This window comes from Lipophrys pholis (genome assembly GCF_963383615.2).
Source record: "Lipophrys pholis genome assembly, chromosome: 1".
Lineage (NCBI taxonomy): Eukaryota > Metazoa > Chordata > Actinopteri > Blenniiformes > Blenniidae > Lipophrys > Lipophrys pholis.
In genome coordinates, this window is record NC_137635.1 from 43,061,328 (window position 1) to 43,083,408 (window position 22,081).

The 22,081-nt window shown below is 38.9% G+C and overlaps 1 protein-coding gene across 1 annotated transcript; it reads left to right on the plus strand.

The window, feature by feature from the left end:
- The first annotated feature begins 644 nt into the window (after positions 1-644).
- On the plus strand, positions 645-20,737 carry retreg1 (reticulophagy regulator 1). Its single transcript, XM_080465990.1, has 9 exons — positions 645-908; positions 1,490-1,596; positions 2,556-2,586; positions 15,632-15,749; positions 16,115-16,199; positions 16,561-16,683; positions 17,370-17,440; positions 17,939-18,062; positions 18,178-20,737. Exons 1-9 carry the CDS (start codon positions 712-714, stop codon positions 18,681-18,683), a joined length of 1,362 nt encoding a protein of 453 aa, XP_080322116.1. The 5' UTR covers positions 645-711; the 3' UTR covers positions 18,684-20,737.
- The last annotated feature ends 1,344 nt before the right edge of the window (positions 20,738-22,081 follow it).

Sequence of the window (22,081 nt, forward strand, 5' to 3'; positions counted from 1 at the left end):
ATAAATACCACTAAATTCATGACTTGACTCATTTACTTATTGACTTATTGATCCATCTATCTCTGAGTAGGAAGCAAGATTACAATCGGTAAGTTATTGGTTATCTATCTGAGTATAAAATAGTTAGAATGAGCAATCATATAGCATGTCTGCTCTTTTTTGATTACATATACTTAAAAAACATCAGAAAATAATAATTCTTTTATGTGATTTGTTTTGTAAGTCACGCACATTGATTGGTAGTTGGTATATTTAAAAAAAATTGTAGATTTGGTAGTAGATATATTTGAGAGTGTATTGCTTTCACTTGAAAAATATAAAGTGACTGTTTTTTCTGAATTTATGACATAATGAGCTCATGATTATGAGAAAAAAATATAAAAACTTGGCTCTGTTTTTGTGAATTTATGAGAATGGTTTTCTGAAAAAATTTATATATTATATAATTCATTTTTTCTCGGAATTATGAGATGATTATGTCATTAATTCAGAAAAACAAAGTCCTATTTTTTTCATGTGACCGCAATACGCTTCGGTAGATATATTTTGGGGGAAAAAAATGCAAAAAAATAAAAAAATAAAATTTCGTGAGTGTGGTTTGTTTTGGAAGTCACACACAGGAAACAGTGGGTGAAGCAGCTCCGTCAACTTGACAGCCTTCTGTGCTGCAGGAGCAGAGCATCAGAGCGGAGGGACCCCGGTCATTTTCCAATGCTGGGGATCCGGGACGCAGGAGCCGCAGGCTGCGGGGAGGAGGCTGCCGGCCCGCAGGGGCCGCTCAGCCGGGGACACGGCTGGGAGGAGACGCCCCCCGGCCGAACAGGGAGGCGTCTACCCGGCCTGGTCAACTGGAGGCAGAGACCGTGCAGGACTTCAGCCCTGTTTGCTGCAGCCAACACGGTGTTCTGGTAGGCATCATGACGCAGGGATATCACACCTCGGTCCACATCACACTGAGCCACACACATCAAATCATCATGATAATAATACTTTCTGAACTTAAGATTCATCAATAATTATTTTCAATCTCTAGGTCTGTGCATTTATATTGACTATTTGGAGTTCATTTTTATTTTCAGACATTGTTTTTATTTACAATGCACAGGCTGTTGTCCGGCCCGAGGGCCACATGAGGCCCTATAATGGTTTCTAACTGGCACCCAAATCAATAGTATTTGTTAGATTTGTTTGTTGCCATTTGTTTTAAATATTACAATTTGAATCACCATCTTTGGAAAAAAACATGCAAAGAAGTACTTATACAGAGCACGAATCATGCAAAACATGTGTCACACTGATTTCTTTTAGATATATTGGAGCAGAACATTAGTCAACCTATGAATAGACTTTCCAAAGTGTTCCTTTATAACATTGTTGTCAAACATAAGGCCCGCGGTCCAAAACTGGCCTACAAGAGTTACAGTCCAGGAAACACCTCTAAAAAAAGACCTAAGTAAAGTAAAATAGCCCTTGTATTGTTTTTCTGCAGGTTTGTTGCCTCCTGCTCTTTTCGAATCTACAGCCTTCTGGCCATCCTGTTGGCTCTGCGGGTCATTACTGCAACTGCCAGAGAGATTATTCGGTCCAGATCAACAGGTAACATTCAAACACCTAAATATTATCTATTTCTGTTGCAATAATCTGATATTATATTCAAGTTCAATGCAGTACATACACTAGATATAATGATTACATTATATCATGGGTAAAGCTGTGCATGGCATATTTTCCAGTCTTGGCCATTGTTTTTTCCATCAAATATAATTTTAATTTGGGGGCTTTTATGTGTTTGGTTTTTTTCCCCCAATGTCCACTGGTTTGAGAATACCTTTCCCTGCATATTTTGAAACATTTCCTTACTCAAACAACCCAAATGAATGGGTCAATATGTTGGAAAACAACAAAGCAATGTGAAGAAATGGTCAACAGGAGAAGGAAATATAAACAGAGATTTTAAAATATACATTTTTATAAAACGTCTTGTAAAATTAAATGTCTTTTTAGTTTATTTTTTGAAAAACACCCATAATGCAGTTTTTTTTTTAAAACAGATTCTACAAATAATAACAAAAATACATACAAATAGGCTTGATTTGATCTTACGATATTTGTAAAAAAGAAGGATAAATGAAGGTAAAAACATAGGAGGAGGTGAAAAAGATTAACAAAGAAAAAGCAATCATAGTTGCAACTACCTATTTCCATTCTTTTGCATGTTCTCCCCCATGTGTGCGTAGGTTTCCTTCAGGTACTTGAAGGTTTCAGGTTTCCTCCTTCAGTCCAAAAACATGCATGGGAGGTTTATTAATTAACCTAAATTACCCCTGTGTGTGTGTGTGATTGTCTCTCTGTGTGTTTGTCCTGTGATGAACTGGTGACATGTCCAGGGAGTATCCTGCACTCATCCATAGTTAGCTGGGATCGGATAGATTAGATTAATATAATTTAAAATTAACGTCAAAAATTTTAATCTTTATTTTCCCCATTCACTATCGCTTGTGTTTCTCCTGGTTTCACTCACTGGATGATGATGAATAACATTTCTTTCCCCACAGGAGCTCACTTATGGCGCAGCATGACAAAAAGGTAGGAAAACTGACATGCATGTGACGTGGATTTTTGTTCGGTGCATGTTTACTGATGAGTGGCATGTGCAGAGAGGAGTTTTGGGTTTCAAATCAAATTTGAAAGGCAGGACTGTTCTTAAAGGACGAGCTCTGCAGAACGACACATATTGGGCATTTCTGGTCGACTGTTGTTGGCGTGAACAACAACGTACATTCGTTGAAAAATGTGCTATATTGCTATTCACTACTGAAGCTAACAGTTGTTCCAAGCCTTTTGTAAAAAACTAAATATATACCAATACACGATTTGATGTAAACTATGCACACCTTTCTTGTGAAGTCCATGGTATCTTATTTGACCTCAATGTTTTGGAAAACACCAAAGTCAGAAAAACAAGTAGGGAAAGAGAATATCTGAGGAGTAAGTGATTCTACCACGGGCTACTTGGTTCAAATCTCAAAGATACTGATTTAAAATGCTGATCTCACATGAGAAATGTTTAAGAGGAAGCACAAGACTCCTGTAATTGATTTTACATGATCAGCTGGAGGGAAAACAGCCTGGTCCATTAGCATTTGCACAATGATAAAGTAGCTGTTCTCTACAATCCCTCGCTGAGTACAGATAGTGCATTCAGATGAGTCCTTTAATATCCCATTTTATAATCGGTGTATGGAAGTATCATAGTTGTTTGTTTGAGCATGTACACTTCATGTCACGATATTATTTTTAGATATCCTTATGAGCTTTTACATCTGATCCAGGTTTCTCATTGCCGCCCACTACTGGGCACAACTACAGCTACAGTCTAACAGCAGTAAACACAGACCTAAACCCGGCAAAGGAAAAGGTTTCTCTTTGATAAAGCACGTGCAAATTTACTGTAGAAAGCAGCTTAAAAATGCTCATTGTTTCTGTTTTTGTTATGATAACAGATTTAGCTCAGCATCTACCTGGCTATTATTTACATGTACACAGATTAGTTTGATTCGTATGTTCGTATCAATAGTTCTATGTGTAATATTTTTGGTGTATGTGTACATAGACCTGTAAATATCTCTGTCTTTACCTCCACCACAGACATGCTTAATTTTATCGACATTTGTCTTCTGTCGTGACATAGATTCAACTGGAGTTTCACTTCCTCTCAGAGTAGACTGGCAGGCTTACTCTCATCAAGGCTTTGTTGTTTGTGGTTTTCTTTGCTTTACATTATGTAGCAATTGAGCAATAGTACCAGTCAGTGGTTATTTACTTAACATAATATTGCAGGAACTTGATAAGACTTGCCTCGACAAAAGTAATCCTGCAAGCTCACACCGAGGGCATTAAAAACCCTCCTTTAACATGAATTTCCATCACACAATTTGTGTACTCAGACAAATTTGTCTTGTGCAATTAAAACTCTTTACACACGGCCACACATCATTGTTGACGTACACAAATCAACATACATTCACATAACTTTCTAGCTCAGTGTGTGTAGTAGCCATTTTGCTGCTAGAAAAGCTCAGTGATCAAGGAGGATGTAATCCTGAGTCTTTGCTGTGGCCTTGAAGAGCCGATTGGTCACGTATGTATATCTAATGTAACCTAATCTAATCCCACGGCTCATATCACCTCTGTGAGTTGGAATCATGCAATATCTGGAGAGCAGTTGAGTCTCGACTGAAAAACCTTGGAAGTGAATTAGTTGGTGAACAGAAAAATTCCTATTAGATTATTGTTTGTTGTTGGGACAACACAAACCCCAGCTAGTTGAACTGTTTGCTGTTGTTAAAGCAGAACGTGTTAAACCGACCATGAAAGAAAATGAGTATCAAGTTCAGCGCAAATATTTTACACAAGTATTTGGACTTGTGGTCTCAGACTTTGAGTCTCCACTGTGTAATACCTTTATACTTCCTAATGTCATTGCGTTGTGACCCATTTGGCTGACTCAACCTGGTTTGTTGGGGAGCCGCAACGGTCGGCTGGTTCGCACTCCTGCCCTCATTTTGAAAGTGATTGTGTGCCTTGTTGTGATGGGTGTGTGTGTGTGTGTGTGTGTGTGTGTGTGTGTGTGTGTGTGTGTGTGTGTGTGTGTGTGTGTGTGTGTGTGTGTGTGTGTGTGTTTGGTTGAGGGGTGGCTGTCGACCGTCACCTGACGCTGCCGCCAGCTGTGAAGGATCGCTGGGATTCAGCAGAGGTGACAGGGATTTGTGGGCGCCAGGCTGGATGCAACACATCTGAGTTACATAACCGATAGTTTGGGGAGTCGGGGTCAGGGGCGATTCGCAAGGTATTTGCACACGAGGAGATCTGAATCATGAGTTGTGTTTCAATTCTGTAATGTTACCAATCAGGATGCGTGTTCAGTTTCCTCGAGCTACTGGCAAACTGCTCGAGCTGAGAGTGACGAGCATTCCTTACGCGGGACGCGTCGTAGCCTAGTGAGTACCAAAACTCGTAAATACTTTTTCCATCCTATCTAAATTTGCATATCGAGCACCTCTGAATGCCTGCTGTTGCCATCTGTCTTTACACGGACTCCCTCGGTGTCTGTGACATTTGGCTGGCGGTGTGGGATTGTGCTGTTGCCACCTGCTGTCGTCTCTCAGAGGTGTCTTGTGTGTGAGAGCAAGTCTCAAGTAAAGACTTGAAAGAGATTAGCTGCTGACCCAAAATGCGAGTCGACAGCTGGGTGCTTGAGCCAGCTGTCTAGTTAGAGTAAGAGTGTGTGTGTGTAATCCACAACACACCCGTGAAATAATATTGGGTGTGTTTTGTCTTTCTATCAGTATATTTCGGACCGCGCGGTGGGCTACTGGAAAGTGCTTTCGTCACACAGCAAGAATGTACCTGGTTTGACTCTGGAGCTTTTCTGTGTGGTGTTCTGATTCTAAATTGGCCAATCAGTGTCGATGTGAGTGTGTGTGGTTGTTTGTCTCTCTGTGTTTGTCCTGTTGAATGTTTCCCCTTCACCTGTAGTCAGCTGGATTGGATGAGGGAATTCAGAAGGATGGATAATATGTTTTGCAATCTATTCCTCTTTTACGACGATGCTGTTCTTGTCAGGATGCTGATTGTGGCCACTTGGGGGCAGCACCAAAATGTTGTCAAATGAGATTCAACAATGTCGAAAAAATACCATTATATAAAATCACATTCTGAAAATTGTTGGTATCTTTTAAACACACATGACATATATATATATATATATATATATATATATATATATGAAAACAATGTGTGTAGTGGCTGTAAGGCCCAAGACAACCTGTATCTCACACCTTTACTCAAGGTATATTTACAGGTCTTATGAAGAACCATCCATTCTTCATAAAACCTGTAAATAAGACGCTCGTTTATAGTTTATGGTATGTGACGTAGTGGAGAGCACTGTTGCCTAAATACACACCTGCACCCTTTGTATTGCCTGTGTTAGTTCTATTATTACCTGGCTAATTATTGCCAACAGCAGCTTTGGAATGGTAGCACAGTTTCCATTATGTTTCATGTGTCAAGAGAAAAATAATGTCTTTTTTTTTTTTTTTTTAAAGGATCACATTAATCTTCAGCCTATATTGCAATGTAAGTAATGGTAATCAACCCAGACAGATTGGAAGATAATCAGTAAATAGTAATGAATATCTGCAAAGAGCCAGATATTCCTGAATTTCACCTTCCATGTTGGTGTTGTGAAATATTTTTGTTTTGTTTTTTAAAAAAAGCTAAATATCTTTCTTTTAAAACCAGAGACAGACAGGCAGACAGACCCTATAATGTTAACAGAGAGTTAAGTTTTTTGCTTTCTTTCTTGTAGTGTAATTGTCTTGATATTGTTTCATTTTCTTAATTATTGAAAAAAAAGAAAAGAAAAATCTACATTCTTCCAACAACATTTAATAAAAGTGAAAGTGGACAAACGTGACATGACTTATTGGCTCTGAGGAAAGACTTGCTGTGTGTACAGCCGTGTGTTCCCACAACAAACACAAAGTGTCTTAAGAGTTGTGAAACCTGAGTCCGTGTGTGTGTGTGTGTGTGTGTGTGTGTGTGTGTGTGTGTGTGTGTGTGTGTGTGTGTGTGTGTGTGTGTGTGTGTGACTCAGCCGTTTCTTTTCTACCGGGTTCATATGCAGCATGAAGCAGAGCAGCCAATCAGATCATTTGACACAGAAGGGGTGTGCATCAGCACGACCCCCGGATTGAACTGTGAGGCTGACCGGAGGAAAACAACACAACAGAACAGCGAGGAGTATTTCACCAGAGTCATCTGATACAATCATGTAATGTTTATGGGTTTCCACCTATAATAATAAGTTTGTCTTTGTCTAAACTTTATATCCTAAAAAAAAAGAAAATGTATTGGAGTGTTTTCCTATTTTCACATTTGAGGAACTTTAAGGTATCGTTGAAAACAACCACAGATAATGATCTAGAACCAGTGAATCAATATCAGGATTGGCAATAAGATCAATTCAATAGTTGCTGGGTACTTTCCGTTAGATCACGTGTATATTAGTTTAATGTATGACCTAACATCCAGTATGACACTGCAAATACTGACAAAGGAAATGACTGGAAATGCTTTTATCTCACAGGAGATGAGCTTGGCCAGAAGAGTGGTCAAATATCCGGCAACAGAGCTGGATCTCTTTCTCCACAACCTGAGTGGAATATGGGGATTACTGAAAGAAAATAGATTTCTACTTTCTTTTTATTCTCAATAAACAATAGAGGTATTATCAACAGACTGGACTGATAGTTTGAGTGGAAGTTCCTGGGGAAAAAAATGAAATTCAAACCAACTCTGTGGCCAAGTGTCAAATCTAATTCTCCAACTTTGTCATCTGAATTAGTTACAATGTTCATCATAATAGTTAGTGCATATTTACCTGAGGTATTCTGAGAGGGGTGCACTGTTGCAAACAGACCAGAACAAAGAGATTATGAACCAGCCTGACAAGATCAAATCAAGCGGTACATCAGCAGTACTGAAGGCAAAAACAAAACATACAAAAACATTTTTTAAGCACATCTTCATTCTCCAGTGTACTGAATATCTTTGTGACCGTAGAACTAATTATATACATTCTGTGTAGCACTCAAGGAACAAGATCTGCGCAACTTCCAGGAAAGTCAATGTATCATTGTGATGCAACCATGTGAGCACATTCAAAATCTTATTTGTTTTAGCAATAATTAAGATATAGTTTTAGATCTTGAAGAGAGTTTTGGGTTGGTTTTTTTTCAAGTGAGAGCCCTAATTTTGACATATTGAAAGTAGACTAAGCACTATAATTTAGATTATTTACAACCCTGTGAAGAATGATCTAAAACTGAATTTTTAGAAGGTTTAATAAATTCCATTTTATATATATATCTTTATACTTTCCTCCTTTTCCAGTCATTAAGTTAAAGGGCCAGCCAAGGGAGTCTGACATTTTTATCGCTCGATTACATTGCCTTTATTTTTTTTCCCTAAAATGACAAAACATGTTTTAGAATGTGGTCTCGTCGACGTACAACAATCATGTGTCCGTTACTCTGTCAGTGTTTCAGATACACATGTCCCCTCTCGCCTGTCCGTCTATGTCACTGACGCAAGCGGGGGTGTGTTTGGGACGCTGTTGGTGTCAGGTGTTGTTGTGAGGTGGGGTGGGTGGGCCGTCTCTGCCCTCACCACCTCCAGCCCCACTCCTCTGTGCTCCTGATGGCTGCTGGATGGAATGTAGTGTGACCTGGTTATTTTTAGACAAGGCCTCTTGAAATACTCCAACCGGGGCTTCGTTGTGGATAAACACAAGCTCCTCACAAACAGTGCGTCCTTTATAAACCTGACTTTAACTGAAGCCTGGGTTGGGGTTTTTTGGTTGTTGTTTTTTTTTAATTCAGCCTCACTTTTACCTGTTTCTTAATTTCTACCTTCAAAAGTCCTGACTCGTCATCCATTTTTTGGGCTGCCAGTAGTCGTGTCATCACGTCTCTCTGAAGGTACCAGGAGCTGTTGAGATGTCACCTGAAGATCATGGGGCAGGACTGAGGTACGGCTGTGTGTCCTGGAGAGGAAGCCAGAAAAGATTCAGCTCCCACAGATCAGATAAAAACGTGTCATTCGTGGCTGATGCTTTTGGGGCTATTTCACAGTTTGGGGTTTATTTGTCTTGTTACGTTACGTTTTGTAACACTTTGCTCTGTTTTGTTTATTATTTGTAGACAATAGGGATGAACTGGAAAAAAGTTGGATTTAAAAAGTAAAACCTGACAATTACGGACAAAACCCCTCGAGCTCCATACTTTGAACTTAAAAAAATAACATGTAAAACGTGAAGTAAAAACCATTTTTTTTTTGTTGTGATTTGAGTGTAGTTATTCTTGAAATAGTTTATAAATGAGCAATTCAACAGATTTGTGGAATATTTTGCACAATCATTGGTTTGTGGGGGTTTAAGTTTGATTTAATGTGGACAGTTTGTTCGTACTGGAATAATGAAGGTTTGATACCATTTTTTGATTCTAATGTCGTTTTGACCCACGTACAACAGACGTACTTGTAACAGCCTGATCTCTCCATGTTCATTTTATACATTGTGTCTTATTCTACTTATAGGTTTCTGGCTGGCACAGACGCATGCCAACGGGCCTTTCTATAGAATGACATTAAGCTCTACTTTCACTCTGTTACCGTCCGTGTGTCTGTTAGCACAACATGAACAGGCATTAGTCACGTCAGAGTCAACGTCTCTGTGGCAAATACTCACACAAACAGGTGGGTAAACATATTTACCCCCTTGAACCCTCTTTCCCAATCACAAGTGAAGAGCGAGGATGTGTTTGCCGCCATTCCTTGCATTGTTTGTCTTGGTCTATTTTTAAAGCACCGTCACTGGTCTTGTTAGAGGCTCAGACGTGCCGCTCCCTGTGTTGTCTCAGAGATTACTGATTGGGTAAAAAGTGATATCCCTCCCACAGCTGTTGGTGTGCCGCTACTGCCTACAGCCCCCGACTCCAGTCCTCTGTCATGTTGTCACGCTCTGTTGATCCTGGGACATTTTTTCTTTTTGAGTGTTGACTGTGCTGTTTTCTTAGCGTATGGGCTGATTGATGACTCATAAGTGGATGATGATGGTCACTGGTGGTGTGTGATGACCTGGGCTAATGAAAGGCGATCCGGTGTCTGCTCAGTTCCCGAGGCATTTGTGAAGCAGTGACAGAATCTGAGAGGATTCTGGAAATATGAAGCAATTCGCAGGTCTAGATGCTCCCAAGATTAAGCATTTCATTCAAACATCAGCGTTGTTTTAAATCTATTAATGTTGGATGTGGACATGTAAGTCAAATGTCTGTAGAGCATGTTTATATGGATTATGATGAAAAATAGTTGTCTGATCTCATATGACAGGTTCAGAAATCAAACACAAAATCACCGCTTTGCTATTCAAGAAAATCAGTTGATACATTTTTGATTTACGACTAAAAACACATTACAGATTTGTGTCATACAATTAAAAAAAATCTTACTCTTCGGTGCTCAAGGCTCAACAGTATTTGCTATAGTACTTTCGACAGTTTCAAAACTTCACAGAAAGCTTTAACCTTTCATTAGAAGTAATGTGACTTGGGGGTGTCATGATAACCACTTTGATTTGTGTAATCTGTGTCTCATCTCTCAGAGTGCAGGATGGTGGTCCATAATATTTATATCAACTATAACTATGATCACAAAAAACACACAATTGATGTTTTTGATTCTCAATGTAGCCAACCTTTCATTCACATCTGATTGATTCCTGCATAAAATGTTAAATTACACATCAGCAAAGTAAAGCATGACTGGCATAAAACTTCACAGCATGTCACACGAGAAGATTTGCGTCTCTGTTCAGGGAGACGCTGGTGTTTCGTGGAACAGATTGCCTACTGTGTCCATCCATTCGTACTGCTATTATTGCTTCGCAGTGTCGCTGTCACATGTTCAACCCATCAATGTTCTCTGGAAAGCAGCCCCCCTACCAGGCCATGTGCCTGGAAGTGGAGAGGGGAGCAGACATCTGACCTTTCGTCATATGGGCGGTTTGTGAAACGGGGCCGGATGTTTAGGTCACGTGGGTGTATACGAGATACTGTAGCTTCTCCCGGCCAGCGGCTCAGCTGACGTATGACGTCATGGGAGGAACGTTTGATTGCTGTGAAAGCAATTGGGATACAAAGAAAGAAACTGGAGGTGAATAGGGTGGTTTGATTTCGGTTTCTTCATCGGAAACCACAAATGAAGGAGAAAAATCAGCAAAAGGAAGGATCTCAGTGAGCGTGGCATGAGCCAAATCGTGATCGCCAGACAACTGGTTCTCTAATAAAACTGCAACTCTCGTGGGGTCAGTGCAGGGGTGTGTGTGTGTGTCTGTCAAAAGAGATCCAATAAAGGAAAAGTGGTGAACCGGTCACTGGGTTCATGTGGTCTAATAAGGGTCTCTGATCAAACACATTCAGTCTGTGCCACAAAAGTTCAGAGTAAAAACAAGACTTACACAATATTAGGCATGCAGTCATAATGTTCTGGCTGACAGGAGCCGTTTCAGCTGAAGTTTTGTAGCATGGAGGATTCAGAAAGATGCATAGTAGGGGAGTCCAGTCGCTTGCAGCTGCCAACCAACGCTTCCTTGCACCACTTTAGATGCCAAGTCTTTTCTTGAGGATCTGCCAGCGAGCGGGATTAAATCTGGAGTGTGTCAGAAACAACACAGATGTCTTCCTGGAAAAGTAGTAATACTTGTTTTGACTGTGTACAAACTATACGACTATACATTCTTAAAATCGCACAAAATGTTGTTATATACTTGGTCATGTATGTTTTGTCAAGTCAAACTCACTGAAGTTGACGTGTTAAATTTCAAATTCATATCCGTCAGCAAGGAATCAGTTTTTTTTTTTAAATCAAAATTCATTAAAAAGCAGCCCAAACTTATATCATAACGGACTCTTTTCAGCCATAATAAGAAGGATTCCTGCAATCTACTATCAAGCTTCAAACACTGTTACTTGGCGTGAAATTACAGCAACTCATCATCATGATAATAAAGACAGAAAAAAAAACCAAAGGAAATACACTGCTTGATTAGGTCATAATTATGCCCCATTATATAGATCTTAATGTTGACATTGATCCTCTAAACCAGGAGCTCATTGTTCATCAGCGTTCACATACAGCGCAATTTAATCTCAAATGGGCCGGACCAGTAGATAATAGCATTATATTATATGAATAACTCGAACTCTAAGTCTCCGTCTTTGTTTTTGTGAAACAAAGTATTAATACATTGTTAAAAATGAACTATCCTTTTACAATACATGACACGACACATGAAATTTGAATAAAATTAATGTAATTTCAACGATGTTGTGCCACAGTTCGCCGTGTGTGTTACAATTTGCAGATCACGTAGATCTTTAATACACTATTTGCATCTTTAAAGGCATAAAACATGTGGTCACATATAGCTGGAACTTAAAAATATTGTACGTTCAAAATCTTGTCACATTCTAGAAATCATCTTTAATATAGGCACATTTCTACATCTGTGTAATAATCCTGATCTCCTGAACTGATTTGACACTTAATCCAAACCGAAGTGGAAAAAAGATGAGTTATGCTCCTGTCCTCCCCTGGTGGTCAAATAAATGTATTGCAACCAATATCATAACGTTACACAGCTGGGAAATTTAATCTTACAGACCGGATTGGACTCTCTGGTTGACTGGTTCTGACCTGCGGGCCGTACATTTAAAACCCCTGCTCTAATCACTCAAATCCTCATTTTTTGGGTTGGAGGTTCTGTATTTGTATCATCATGTAACTCATTTTCTTCCAATATAAACATTACTACACTTGCCTTTGTTGCAACTGTATTTTAATCTGCAGACACATATGGGAAAAGGCAATAGCATGGCATCAGAGGTTACGTTGATCTAATATTTTTAGATTTCGAGTAACTACATCAAAATAACGGGCGACAGTAAAAGCTATATTTGTTGGCTGTAGTAATAATTTTGTCTTATCAGCCCATAATGGATTGTTGGATGCCAAAGTCATCATCCAAAAGACTAATACAGGACCACTGTTAAAAACAGAACAATAAAAGCTACAGCTGTCCTGCCACAAATATGTATGATTGTACAGGATGTTGTAATAATGGAAAGCGCTGGCTGGACGACTGGAAGGAACCTGCTTAGCTGTTGTGGTAAAGTGATCCCCACGTTGACTTCACACCAGTTGTTTCCAGGACAGCTGCATTCACAGGGTGTGTAGTTTCCATCCTCAGCTGGACTTAATTTTAGTATATTGTCATTTAATGTCCTAAACCCTGTCGAGGCGTTTACATTTTCCGATACGAGACAGACGATTCCATTTCAATTCATGATTTATTCTTTATTGTATTTCCCCCTCCTTCCTGTTTGTTTGTCTTTTTTTTTTTTCATCTGATATTAATTGCTCACCTGCCCTGGTCTCCTCATTGGTCACGCTTGTATATTCACCTCAGTGTCTTTGCAGCTTGTTCCCATATAACATTTGTTTTATTCTTGAGTGATTCTTGATCTTCTTTCTGTTTGTCTTCCATCAACCATAACTAAAACCGGTTTGTTTCTTTACTGCACTATTTATTGTCTTGTGTGTACTGTAATCTCCTCTTAACCCTCAAACATCTTCAAATTACAACAAGAAACTGACAAAAGCAACCTGCTAAGCACATCGAGTTATTTACAGAAGGTAACTCGGAGAGGAATTCCGACTTCATGCTTTCATAGTTTTATCAATACACACCCTTCACATGAGCCTCGCACTCTTTTCCAGAGGCTTCGTGTGAAATGATCTGCATGGCTGATAGCGGTGCTGAAATGGGAGATGATGATGTTTGGGAACCCCCTTCGCTGTAGGGGAAAGTTTCATGTCTCATCAGGTGACCCAGTGTTTCCAGCAGTGCCACAGTATTGGAAGCAGTGTCGCGTCCCTATTCCCATCTCACACCTGTCTATTTAGTCATCTGGCCACTGTTATTGTGGGCCTCTAAATTTAGACCGACGACATTTACGCTGGAATGGGTACTTGTGTGTGGATTAATTTTCTTAAAGATCCTCCAAATGTTGATCCTATTTTTAATGCAGAGTCACTGTGTATTATGTCAGTAATTACGAGGTGGGTTTTGTTTTTAGGTGCAGTAAAAAACAACAACATGTCAAGTAGTTTAAAGTTTTTAAAGCTTTATACTTGATAATTTCATCTTCCTGGTGAGGACCAAAGAAGAAATCAAAACAAACATTTTTTTTCAGCTTCAGGATCTTTTCAATTATTTTAGAGAACACATCAATACTATTTCCTCTATATTTATATCCAATTTCTGCCAGCATGAGTAACTATGAAAACATTGTCATTCTATTATAATAACGGATTCCAACATAGATTCCATTGTTACTTCTGCCATGTCTGTATAATTGGTTGAACATTATAACCACTGCAGCTATCAAAATTGAATTTACTACTCTTTGGAAATGGTAAAACAAAGACAAATAATCTAGGAATCATGGAAAAACCATGAAAGAAGCATAGATATTTCTGCTTTTTCTTAAAAATAAGGAAAATTCAATGTAAAATCCTAACATTACACTGCACCTTATATATTAGTTTGACCATCTTAGCTCCCAATATAGTAAGCGTATTTAAGGCACTTTATTTTGCACTTTATTTTTCAGCAGTTAATAGTATATATTGAAGATGGGTTCAATAAAGTGTTACACTAATGCAGCGGGGAATTTACACACTTTTTAGACAGCTTAAATGATTATATTCAATTCAATTCAATTTTGTTTGTAAAGCACTAAATCACATCAACAAACATCTCAAAGTGCTCTAACAATGATAGAGTACAACAGAACCCAACTAAACCCTTCCAAAGCAAGCAGGTGTAACAAGCAACAGTGGCCAGGAAAAACTCCCTCGCATGGAGAAAAGTTCATAAGAACTCCCTCTTCAGGAAGAAACCGTGGGGCGGACCCTAGACTCTGGAAGGGCGGCCATCCGCCTTGACCGGTTGGGGGGTACATGGGATAGGACAGGGAGAGAGAGGAATAGAAGAGGGAGAGAAAGAGTGGCAGACAGGCGAGATAAGTACAAATACTAAGAAAAGTCTATGATGAGCGTTGGTCTGATGATGAACCAATCTCAGTCTGGAGTTTAAGGGTCGTGCCGTTGCGGTATATATATACAGCAATATATGACATATATATAAATATATGTCATATTGATGAACATACAATAGTGTTTATTTATACTGACTTCCTAAGAATTACACAAAACCTTATTGTGTATTTCAATAAGTGCTCTTCTTTGGGTTAATCAAAAGACTGAACTGCTGGTCGACACCTTACATAGAAGCACCTTTTCCCGTATTGAGTGTGCGTGTGAATATATGTAAAAGATTGAAACTGAAAAGTTTATTCATAATGCTTAAGCCAAAACACGATATATGTAGACACTCATCAGCTTTCAAGCCAAAGCCATGAGTAGAAGGAAAACTCTATCTGGCTCACAGTGTCAGCTCCATTAACGGAGTAAAAGTGTCAGGCCAGCACAGACTAAGCGAATCCCAAAAAAATTTTTTTACTTCGACTATCAAAACGTTTAGATTTAGCAAACTGTGAGTAGATTGTCGTCGACCTTCTCATCTGTGTATTATTGTTCTAACTTCATTCTCCTGGGTATTTGAATGTATGACTGTGAATGTATAAATATGTTTATCTGTGCAAGTATTTTCTTTTACTAGTAGTGTTTTGGTTAATCTATGTGATGCATTTGAATCACATTGTATTGTTTAGAGGCTATACCCATGAAGATCGACTGAGAGATTGATAATTTGGGGAAACCTTGCATGTAGTGGAATTTCTATTGAGGATCCTCTTCATGATCTACTATGAAATGATTTTAATCATCCTCCAGCTCATTACTTCCACTTTAATGTCAGAATTCACTGTCCAGATTAAGCTGCTTGAGTTTACCACATGTTGCTTCTGTCATTGTGTGAATGCAGCTGGGAGATCATTGACTCAGGCCAGAGCAGCCGGTCTGGGGCTGGACTTCAGCTCAGCGACTCCCTCAGAGTCTTCCTCCAGGAGACGTCGGCTTTTAAACAGCAAAACCCCGGCAAGGTGAGGAAGAGTCACTTCAGATTAGTTAGCGGATGGAGATTATTTTATGACAACTGCGCTTTTTTTCTGTAAAATTTATATTAAAAAAGAAAACAACCTATGGATGTAAATTCTGAAAGTGTAATTACCTTGTAAAGTATTAAATATGTAATATAATTCATTTACCCAACCAAAGATTTTCTGAAAAACAGTGCTTACGTATTGTTTCTGAATATATATTTCATTCATATGAACGAAACAATCCAATATTAAAGTTTCTGTGACAACTCACTAAGTTACGCTAAATGTTTTGAAGGGAGATTGTCAAGAAAACAACTAATCATATCATGTTTGTCTCTCTTGTCTTTGCATTTTGTCGGTTGTAGTTTTGCTTGCTGGTTTGCAGTTTGTGCACTTTCTTCGCCGTCTTAGGACGCTACATTCCAGGGATTGTTATCTCATATATTTTAGGTATGTAAATACTCGTTTGAAAGTATGATAATAATGTATATGTGCACAAAGACTTCATGGTATGGGGGCGGGGGGGGGGGTAGTTTTGTATTTCTAATTATAAAGATAAATGCTCTACAAATCTGGTAATGATTGGGAATTGTGTGTACATGTGAACAAGTTTAAAAGATGCATCGGATGTAAATATCATGTTTTATCAGTATAACTTTAGATAATGACTTGAAAGCAAAGAAGTTGATCTGATTTGCACAAGTATGTTTCTGTAAATAGAAGTGAAATAACTTTTAGTGTCTCCTATGGCTTGGGGGTTGTAAACTATAATGAATACTTAAATTAATATTTTGTTCTTCCTTCTCTGAAGTGCTCAGCATCTTCCTGTGGCCTTTGATATCATCCCATGAGGTTGGTTTGTGGCTGAAGCCAGTTCTGCAGAAGCTGGACTTTGGCATTGGAGATTTCTTTCAGAAAGTCAAAGAGAATCATGGTAAGTGTAACACAGAGTAGAATCACATCATTTTTCTGACTACTTTTTAGTGTTAGCCTCTAACTTTGAACACAAATATCTGTCGTTTTCACCCCATGCATTCCTCAAAACTGGCACACGACTTGTTATAAACTCGACCTATGTTGATTCAGAGTTTCAGTTCAAAGCAATTGAAGGTAATAGTTATCCAGGCAGAAGCTGACAAATTGTTTTTCCCAAAGTTCTCACAACTGAAAGCTTTGAATCTGATTTTTATGTGTTTCATATAAAGTCCAACCGGGTGACCGTCTTTGTGTTTTTTCCTTAATTTTTTTTTTCTTTTGTAAAAAAGAATTTTGTTTCAGAACTTTTGAATGAGTTGAGTCATGGTCTAGTCATTTTTAATGAGACAAAAACACACTTTTTTTTTTTTGTTTGTTTTTAAATCTCCCATACTGGTGTTCATTACGTCCTGACTACTCTTTGTAGCTAATTATTTAGACATTTTAATTGTGGTACCTTATGTTATGGTGTTATGGCACAGATTCACAAATCTGTTAAAATGATTTTTTCTGTATATATAGTAACATCAAATACAAATATTCACAGATAGCCAATTATTTATTTTTTATTGTGCCTTGTTTCTTGAATTCAATGTTGCAGCAGAAAACTGAATTGGCCTCACGTGCATGTTTTCTTTCATCCAGAGAAGAGAATCATTCAGTCTCAGACTGAGAAAGAGGGCATCGAGTCAGACCTCTCCTCCATGTTTCCCAAGGTGGGCATCTCTCATCCAATTACACCTCTGCTGACTGGCAAGATAATGACATTCAGCACACATGATCCACATCAGCATTGAGATCTGAGCCCATGCCAAAAGAGTCTTTTTCAGTTTGTTTGGTGTTTTTTTTTTTTTTTCCCCCATTCAATCCAAACTCCTCTCCAGCAATGGAGAAAGCCCGGCTCACAAAACTTTTCCTTTAAAAGAGTTGAAGCTCATTATTAAGTCAGGTGTGTCTTCAAAAGATGCAGCTGCTGAGAGTTAGTGCATGCAGTAAACAAACAAAAACAACAGAGATACATCAAACTTAACTCAAAATGATATCTCTTTCCAAAATATTTTTTTCTGCATATGCACATGTTTTACAAGTGTCGATATTTGTGCGAGAGCTAACTTTGGTAAGCCAACCAGGGTTTGTGTTTTACGCCGCCTTTAAATCTAATGAGCAGCCCCGCTTCGGTTTGTCTGACCTTTCCATGTGTATCACTCCTTCAGCTCGACTCCACAGTGTGTAAAGAAATGTCTGTATCCGACACTGAGGTGTCTGATATGACATGGACAGATAACGGGACTTTCAACCTGTCGGAGGGACACACGCCACAGACGGAGAACTCAGACGGTACGTTTGTCAACTCGACACTGAAACCGAAAGTTTGTAATAGCCATTTATTCAGGTCTTGGATACTTATAGAGGGTTTTTTTGGGGGTGGGGTTTATTGTCACTTGTTTTACAGACCTCGACAGAGAAGAGGCCTTTGCCGGCGGCCTCCCGGAGTTCCCTTCACTTGACAACGGTGCAAGTAATGGCGACGACGACGACGACCTCAGCCTCGGTCTTCCTATTTCTCCACCTCAGCCCCAAAAGCCAGGCACGCATTTGCCTCCTTCTCTCAAAGACCAGCCCACCAACAAAGCCTTAGAATTGGTGAACCAGATGGCAGGCGACGTTATCACTGCCGCTGTCTCGGCGGCCATCCAGGAGAGAATAGAAGCAGCAGTTGGCTTCATGGCGCTGAGCGAAGGTCCCGAGCAGTCGAGACTGCCAGAGTCCACCAGGCTGCTGGAGCTGGCGGAGGAGTCCGATAGCGAGGTGGAGGACTTTGAGCTGCTGGACCAGTCTGAGTTGGAACAACTGGAGGGGGAGCTTGGCCTTGGAGAAGACAAAACCAGGGGGAAAGAGGCCAAGAATGACAAGCCAGAGTCATCTGGGTTCTTCTCCAAACTCCTGAGACGCCACTGATAGATGTAGAGTTCGGCAGGGGAAGTCGAGGGGGTATACCGGGGACATGTGGGGGGGGTCACAAGGGTGTTCGGGTTCGAGGCGACTTTGTAGGTTGTGAGGAAGCCGTGTTTCCAGTTAATTCTTTTCCTGGCTCGCTACAGTTCATGACTGATCGGAAAGAATAGAAATAGTAGTGCTGATAATCCAGTCACAATCAGCTCAGAATAATGCCGAGATCAAGCTCCACTATGTCAGTCTGGTCACGGCCTGGCTCAACTAAAAAGTATATTTCAATGTGCTTCAGTACTTTTTGCCCACACCACCCAGCACAGAGCTGTTTGATCACTTTAACACGACTGTGTTGGGTGTTAGAGTGGGTCTGGATTTGTTGGGAGACCAGTTTGCTCTGATTCTAAACTTTACAGGTGTGATGATTGGACATTTGTCAAAGTGGAAATCTGACAGTAATCCTGCACTGAACACAAGTATCTGCCCATTCAGCAAATTATTTCAAGAAACAATTTTTCTTTGCATTCTTATGTCTTCATTTACAGCAGAAATAAACAACAAATGAACATTTTGGGCCACAGTGAGCTGTCCTAAATACAGTGTTGTCTGATCTCGGCAGAAAAAGTCGATGACCGGTTAATGGACTAATATCCATTTTAATCTGTTGCTGTGGTTACATTTGAAAAGCAGCTGAATAAGGTTTGACTAGTAAAACTCATTTACTGTTTATAGCATCATGTAAACACTCAGAATAATGAATTAAAAGTATTTAGCTCCATGTAAATGAGTATACTTAAGCAGTTCATCTTTTTCAAATCACCATATAGCTAAATTATACCGTTCAACCTCGATCGATGCCAAAGGAGGTTAAAATGAAGTTATTCCAATCACTAAACTAGGAATTGTACACAAAATGACAAATACCATGAGAAGTTCCACAAATTCCAAAATATATTGGAGAGGCAAAACACGTGAAAAAAAACATAATACATAATATTTCAAGACTGAATGTATACCTATTTATATCGCTTTTTTTTAAAAGCAGTATTAGTGTCTTCAGGTCAGAGGAGAAACTTGCTGTTAAATATTATTAATCCATATTAATTGGAAAACTCCAATAGCGAATGCTCACTTCAAATAACCAGAATTCAACAGGCATCCAATCAAATGACAATCACAAGGCAACAAAAATCAACGACTAAAAACAGCTTACTGTTGCATTTTAGACAATAATGATTTAAAAGGAAACCTTTTTTTTTGTTTCTGTTTTTTATTCTTTCTTTTCCAATTTTATATGCACTTGGGGTTTTTTTCATTGAATATTTATGTAGCCTAGTTGATTGAGTTCTATTTTATTTCAACATGCAGCAGGTCTCAGAATATCATGCATGGAAATCAAATATTGAGACATGAATAAAGTCAAACTGAATATTTTCGTTTTCTCTCATTGTGGGCTGGCCGGTAAGTCAGTGGGTTCACATTGGGCTGAGAAAGAATTCTGATCACCCAATAGCACGCCAAACTTGTGAACAGAATTCGGTTTTCATCCCGTTTTTTTCTCTGGATTTTTACATTTACATTACACAAAATGAAAGTTTGTAAACTTTTTGTAATGCTCCATTTCTGCACGAATCTGATACAAATGGTGATATGATCTGAAATACAAATCATCAGGATAATGACTCCCAACAGAGATACTTTGCATTCAGTCAGGTGTTATAAAGTCATCTTGAAGAGTATCAGTCTCCAGTTATGCACAGTCAACAAATGGAGACAATATAGTGAATTTGCTCATTTTAGAAGGGTTTAACATGTCTGCTAGGCATTGAGCAGGTCTGATCAGCAGCGACCCAAAGCTCTGGATTGGTGTTACTGCTGCTAAAACAGATTTGACCAATGAGTTAAATCAGGGCTCGCTCACTTTTTCCAGCAGCATTTTAGATGTTGAATAAAAATCAGTTCAATGAAGCGTTGAAATCAAAATAAATTGTGTTCATTTGTGTCATTAGATATCACTTACTATAAGGGTTACTGTGAGAATTGAAAAAAATCCTTTAAACACTAAAAAAAAAAACTCAAGATAGTTGCTGGTATAGCAACTGAAGTGTCAGCACAAAACATCTATGGATAAAATAAAAAAACATTTCAAGAAAATCCCTCTGTGGTTACTTAAGTATTTCGATTCTGTTAATTTGAAACTAAATTCATAGAAAGTCACACTCAGGACCCAAACTGATGCAAATGACGCGGCCAGCCTTTGCGGCTCACGTTCAGTTCGTCACACTGAAAGATGATCAGATTCTAAAAGCAAAATTTGATTTCATATCACGCACTGGGGGCAAGGTCTGACATGCTCTCTAGTCCACCATAATGTTAAATGCAAAGCCAATAGGGAAGACCAATGGGTCATGCATCAGGAGTGGATACACATAAATAAGACTTCCTTTAAAAATCCCTGCACATTTACAGGTGGCGATCTTATAATAAAGAAACATTGCAATGTATCATGCATCTTTCTGAATTATTCATGTAAGGCATTTTGTCATTGTAAGACAATGGAAACATTTGTTCATCTGTGCTTTAGAGGAGTTTGAAGCGACTTTTCGCTCTAGTGTAATAATAATAATCCTAAGAGAACAAATGTTCTGAGGCAGTTTCAGGTTTCACTAAATAAAATGTTATTGAATCTGGTATAACTTTTTCCTTTCTGTGTCATTTTCCTGATGTGCATTATGGTTGTCTCTCTGCAGATGCATGATGATGAGAAATCCTTTAAACAGCTGGTGCAACATGTTGGGGGGGGGGGGGGTCAGAACCACAATGTGTTAAAAATGTAATTCTATGTAACATCAATGTCAATAAAATGTTGCAAAGCAGCCTTTTATTTATATTATCTGCAGTTGTGAACTTGCACTGTTGGTGCACCGAGATATGTAGTATTATTACACACCGTCAAAGTTGTTAGGCCGACACTTCAATTCACAATTAGTGGTATTTGTTTTTTAATGATAAAACACATTACATTTTATTTTTCTTAATTTTATTGAGTAATTAATAATAATAATAATAATAATAATAATAATTGCACAGCACACTGCTGGCCACATGACTAGCTTTAAATGATGGCAGGCTGTAATTGTCATACAACTGATGCTAGAATGGCTCCTTTTATTCTAATTTAGGGTCAATTAATTAACCCCACATCCATGTTTTTGGACTGTGGCATGAAACTGGGGTTTCTGGAGGAAAACCCATTCACACACGGGGAGAACATGCAAACTTCACACCGAAAGGCCTGGCCAGTGTTTGAACACTACACCCCCCCAATCCCATAACAGGAGCCGTTCATGCACTTCGACGCAGAACTCCCTGAAACTTTGTCAAACACACTACCTTCGTGCTGCTCT

What these genes read in the sequence shown, in the direction of transcription:
- retreg1 (XM_080465990.1), top strand. Translation starts at nt 712, where the DNA reads ATGCTGGGGATCCGGGACGCAGGAGCCGCAGGCTGCGGGGAGGAGGCT. An exon ending in GCAGCCAACACGGTGTTCTG is followed by an intron (nt 909 to 1,489) that starts GTAGGCATCATG and finishes GTTTTTCTGCAG; the next exon opens with GTTTGTTGCCTCCTGCTCTT. An exon ending in AACAGCAAAACCCCGGCAAG is followed by an intron (nt 15,750 to 16,114) that starts GTGAGGAAGAGT and finishes TGTCGGTTGTAG; the next exon opens with TTTTGCTTGCTGGTTTGCAG.